At 37.0% G+C, this 5,154-nt stretch overlaps 1 protein-coding gene across 2 annotated transcripts; it reads left to right on the plus strand.

Annotated features, from left to right (window-relative positions):
- The first annotated feature begins 619 nt into the window (after positions 1-619).
- LOC121972799 (nitrogen regulatory protein P-II homolog) lies at positions 620-4,747 on the plus strand. Of its 2 annotated transcripts, none has more exons than XM_042524430.1 (9): positions 620-922; positions 998-1,046; positions 1,181-1,208; positions 1,335-1,422; positions 2,683-2,750; positions 3,057-3,126; positions 3,616-3,651; positions 3,841-3,958; positions 4,408-4,747. In XM_042524430.1, exons 1-8 carry the CDS (start codon positions 706-708, stop codon positions 3,912-3,914), a joined length of 630 nt encoding a protein of 209 aa, XP_042380364.1. In that variant the 5' UTR covers positions 620-705; the 3' UTR covers positions 3,915-3,958; positions 4,408-4,747. The 2 variants fall into 2 exon arrangements, with proteins under 2 accessions (XP_042380364.1, XP_042380368.1); XM_042524434.1 differs by having other exon boundaries at positions 1,001-1,046.
- Positions 4,748-5,154: the final 407 nt, after the last annotated feature.

The raw sequence follows: 5,154 nt of genomic DNA on the forward strand, positions 1-5,154 counted from the left end.
GTGTGCAGTCAACCCGTTGAAGCTCTATATAAGAAGAGGAGTGGCTATCCGCGGAGGTACGCGCAAAGACGTTTCGGAGCACCACTATTTCACTTCTTCATTCCTTTCTCTTTTCTACGAGCCGATTGTGTGACTTGAGCGTCGGAGGGTCGTCGCCGGGAATCCCCTCCCGGCTTGACACTAACGACTTGTGACTACAGTAGCGAGGCGGTTCCACCACACGCAGAGGAGCGAGGCGGTTCCACCACGCGCGGAGGAGCGAGGCGGTTCCACCACACGCGAAGATCCACATCAGCGGTACTTCCCGGTAGCCATCCACTTAGCTTCGGGGCAGGATCAGATATTATAATAAAATTATTAAAGTAATTTTAATTAAAATGATTTATATCAGTTTTAAATAGAGTTGCCATACCATACCTTAAGTAGTTTTGAATAAATCTGTGATATTTTTGGTCAAAATTAATATAATATATAATAGTTTTAAATGTTAAACTAACAATATGTTTAAATAAAAACTGAGATAATGTTTTATTAATTAAAAAATAATAAATAATGACTCTCTTTTTTTTTTCCATCTTTTGCCGTTAATATTAATTGCTGACAGTGATATATACTTGGAATTTCCACAAAGTACCAAATTGGTCGTATTGCTATCGATTAATAAGCTTCGTCGCCCAGAAACGAGAGAGATCTCTGGATCCAAAAATGGCGTCTTCGGCAGCGGCGGTAATGGCGATCGTTCCCTCTTGTGCAAGATCGGCATTTCTCAACCCCCAGAAAACAGATGGGGCGGACTCCTTTGTGTTGGTTCCTAACCGCAGGAATCCCATTTCCACTTCGAAGGCTTCGCCACTGCGCGCTACGTTTAGGAGTAATAATTCGGTTATCCCGAAGATTAAAGCCCAGAGCTCCCCAGGCGCAGGTAAAAATAAAAATATCAATTTTTTTTTCTTTTTCACAATGACAAAAGTTGCATCTTTTCTTTGAGTGCTTGCAGCAGAGTATATTCCGCAGGCAGAATTTTACAAAATCGAAGCAATCCTAAGGTGAACCTTTCCTTATGGTTTCTTGTCAAAAGAATTATCTTTCTGTTTCTGATGAGACATCGAATTTAGTCTCATTAGCCTTTTGTTTTCTGTCAAAAATTTTTGATTCCTTTGATCGTTAAATTGGAGTCCAGGCCGTGGCGAGTTCCCCATGTATCGTCGGTGAGATAACAATGACTCCTGTTGTAGTTGCAGTGATATATAATGGCAAAAGTGCCGATCTCCTAGTTTCACCGGAACTAGGGGCTTTTGTCCTACGTAAATCAAGCCTGTGTGTTTATGATCTAGGGTTTGCTGCAAATGGGCATTCGGGGGGTTACAATTTCGGAGGTTAGAGGTTTTGGATCACAAGGTGGCTCAACAGAGAGGGACGGAGGTATGCTCATGCTTTTTGGCTGTTCAATATGTCAACGTGGGAGGCATTCTTTTGGTTCATCCCCTTTGTTTATGCAGTTAGAATCTTGGAATAAATGAGTATATTTTACTTCTTGCCTTTGGTTATGAATTATGATGCCTTAACCTTTGGTTATAACTTTACAAATATATTTCCGTTGCAATCTCCATAAGATAGTGTATCATGTATGATTATTTAAAACACAGTCAATGAAGAATTATTTCCAATCATCTTATTTACAATATGATAGTGTAGTTGGTCACCAGGAAAGAAAATCTTGCTGATTTGTTCAAACATAAAATTCTTAGAACTGCTATTGACTACTTCCCTTCAAGAGTTAAGTTAGACTTCTAATTTCTAATATGTGTCTATCATGAGAAAAGGAAAATGCTTTGCAATCATACATTCAGCAGTTTGATGAAAAAAAGATTGTATTTGTCTTTGCACCTTTTATTTTGCAATAGAAAAGAAGATATAATCGGCCATTTGGTTTCAATTTTTTGTTCTCTTCTCTCTTGTCTCCATCCAAGTAAGCACAACAAGGGATTAACTTGCAATTCGATCCATTAATTTTTCATTTCTACATATATCAACTGTCTAATGAATAAATAAACATAGTCCTATTTTTTTCTTTTTTTTTCCATGGTTTGACTAGTCTTGGTTGTTTAAGCATATAATATTTCAACCTGCTCTCCCTCCTCGCCACGGTGAATGCTGCCATAATTGTTTAAATCTTGACATGTCCAATATCGCATTACATAATTGTTTAATGTTGGGGAAATTATCGGCTGATTTGTAAGGCTTTACTTTTCGCTATATCAAATATAGCCACTTCAACTATTAAGTATAACTCATCTTTCTGCCAATTTAGATATATTGGACCATTAACTTTTCTTTTCCTTGCTTAGAAGTTATGGATTTTAGATATTGATAATGAAACTTGGAAGAAATTGTATGAGCATGTAACTTGAAATGTAGAAGAGACCTTTATTTCCATGATTAACTTTCCTCTTAGGTAATTGCTTCTACATTCAAACTTGCTATTTATCTCTTCATCATAGACGCTTTTACTATTTGATAAGGCTTTGGTTATTCCACTAGAGGTGCTTTCCATTGAATGTAGATATCTTCTTATAACTTCATTTTTTATCCATGCACTTACTCATGCGAAACCTTAATAATACCTCTTTTTTTTGGATATCCCACTTCAAAGCAATAAAAATCTTTGATTTGTGTTTTCAGGATCTGAGTTTTCAGAAGACAAGTTCATAGCAAAAATCAAGATGGAGGTAGTGGTATGCAAAGATCAGGTAAAGATGTAGGTTAGATATACTATTTTTCTATTTCCAAGGATAAAGTCATTCATATTGCACCCTCTAAATTTGAGATGGAAAATCTACCGTTTAGATCACCCCTCCCTAGACGAATATCGTAGGTCTGCTATTGATTGATGCCTTAGGCATTCTGTTCAATTTTCTCATCCTTGTTGTGCCAAACCACACAACTTAGTGTTTTTAGGCTATCCTATCTTATTATGTGCTTGTTCCTTGAGAAGAGAACAGACAATCAATGATGTGTCTAACTTTTGTTTTACATTAATTCATTTTACTCCATAGGTGGAAGCTGTAATCGACAAAATAATCAAGGAAGCAAGAACAGGAGAAATTGGCGATGGAAAAATTTTCAGTAAGATTGGATTTTAACTACCATTTACTAGAATATGCTCTTCTCTGTTTACAAGGCGGCATGCTCCAGTTAGCAAACTGAGAAAAATCAACTTTTTGCAGTTGTGGCTACCTCTATAGTTATCTACATCAATTTGTGATAATTATTACTCAATGAGAATTTCTTTTCTCAGGAATGAGTGGAACGTAAACGTAGAATTAATTAAGCAGAAGGGTGTGTGAAAATATGTTGCTTTCTTATGTTTGTTTCTCTATTTGAGAAACGTGAGTTCCTAGGGATTCTTCAGATAATTTAATTATTACTTCCCTCAACATCATTTCTACCGTTAGACTCGAACTGGTATTCTGCTTTTCATTTTTCATGCAATAAGTCTCTTTCCTTCAGCCAATAAATTTGCACCAAATTGTGTCATATGAGGTTATGATTGTTTAATGTGACTAGAGTTGTTATCTGTCGGCAACTAAGTAACAAGGTTTTTATCTTTTGCAGTGATACCTGTTTCAGATGTAATAAGAGTTCGTACAGGTACAACAGCAATGTTTTAAGAAAAAGACTACTACATTCTCGCTGATGATGCTTATTTTTCTTTCCTAATTCCTCAGTTGTTTTTTGATTTTCCATATATTTTGTCATTTACAACTCCGTTATCTTTGAATTATTCTTCGTTCAACATAAATACTTATTCTGAGTTATCTGTGATTCATGAATCGTCAGGTGAACGTGGCGCGAAGGCTGAGAGAATGAGTGGTGGACTAGCAGATATGATTTCAACCTCTATATCTACTTGAAAAGTTTCATACTGTTATAACTTATCAACAGAAAATAAAGAAAGGTGAGAATGTGATTTCTGGTTGGTCTGGTTGCTGTTCCATGTTAAATCTTCGTTAGAATATTGTCCAACGCATTATAATTTCCTACCGTTCCACGCCTTGCCCGAGCAAGCAACCTAATATCGTAAAGGACTTACTGCATTCTTTACTGCTTTTTTGTTTTGAAAATATTTTACAGCTGCTTATACTTTGACATCACCTCAAGTTTGAGAGTCAGTAATATCGAGGGCTTGTAGATGATGTTGGGTTAAGATAAGTTGATCCTTGCCGATCGCCATTTGCAACTGTTTTTAAAGTGAAGAATCTTTTTGCCCTTGAATGGACTCTTTATATTTGCTCCCCTTTGTTAGTGAATGAAATGCCAGTGTTCTTTGTTAGTTTAACTTTCGACGAGTAGCCATATTTCCCAAATTTGTCAATGACTGTGGTTATGGTTGCTCTCATCTATCAGGGTTGGCCGGCGGGGAAAATGTGTGTCTGGACGAAGGAATGACTTCACCGTTCATGCCACTGCGTGAGGTATTTCGCAAGCCGTTCAAAATGACTCATCTTGTCTCTAACTTTTAGCCAATGCTGGAACAATTAAACCAATGTTGTCCTCGTTTTGATTACTGTCTCTCAGTTTGTGTTTCTTCCGACGATATTCTGTTTATGTCGTGAAGAATACCTTGAACAAGTTTCCTCAGTTTGTGTGTTTCTTCCGACGATGATTCTGTTTATGTCGTGAAGAGAATTCCTTGAACAAGTTTGCTTATTGCCGCCTTGAATCATATGTTTGGGATTTGATACTAGTTCTCTAGCTCAACGTACCAGCAAGGTACCCTTCGTGCCAACATGCATTTGAACAAAAATGATAATAAAAATAAAAATTTTGGGGCAAAAAAAAAAAAAAAAAAGTGCATCTTATTTTTTAGAGCATTGATATGCTGCACTCCCCCTTGCACTTGAGCCCTTTATTTGGATGGGGTGAGGAGAGGTTCATTAATAAAAAAAAAGGAGGGAGGGCAAGAAAAGTAAGGGAGGGTAACTTATATCTTGTTTTTGGGTATAAAGAAATAGGTCATTTGAGAGGTAAGGGAGGCTAAAAATTTCCCTTCCCTCCCCTTATCTTCTTCCCTCACCTTCTTTCCAAATAAGGGTAAAAGTTATCTTTCCCTCAGCTCCTCCCAAAAAGACCATAACGGTATCCACAATGGGA

The sequence above is a fragment of the Zingiber officinale genome, chromosome 1B (genome assembly GCF_018446385.1).
Source record: "Zingiber officinale cultivar Zhangliang chromosome 1B, Zo_v1.1, whole genome shotgun sequence".
Classification (NCBI taxonomy): Eukaryota; Viridiplantae; Streptophyta; class Magnoliopsida; order Zingiberales; family Zingiberaceae; genus Zingiber; species Zingiber officinale.

Bases quoted from the DNA above. Each gene is read 5' to 3' on its own strand.
- LOC121972799 (XM_042524430.1), top strand. From the start codon at position 706: ATGGCGTCTTCGGCAGCGGCGGTAATGGCGATCGTTCCCTCTTGTGCA. The intron at 1,423-2,682 runs GTATGCTCATGC...TTGTGTTTTCAG, and splicing joins CTCAACAGAGAGGGACGGAG to GATCTGAGTTTTCAGAAGAC. The intron at 3,652-3,840 runs GTACAACAGCAA...ATGAATCGTCAG, and splicing joins TGTAATAAGAGTTCGTACAG to GTGAACGTGGCGCGAAGGCT.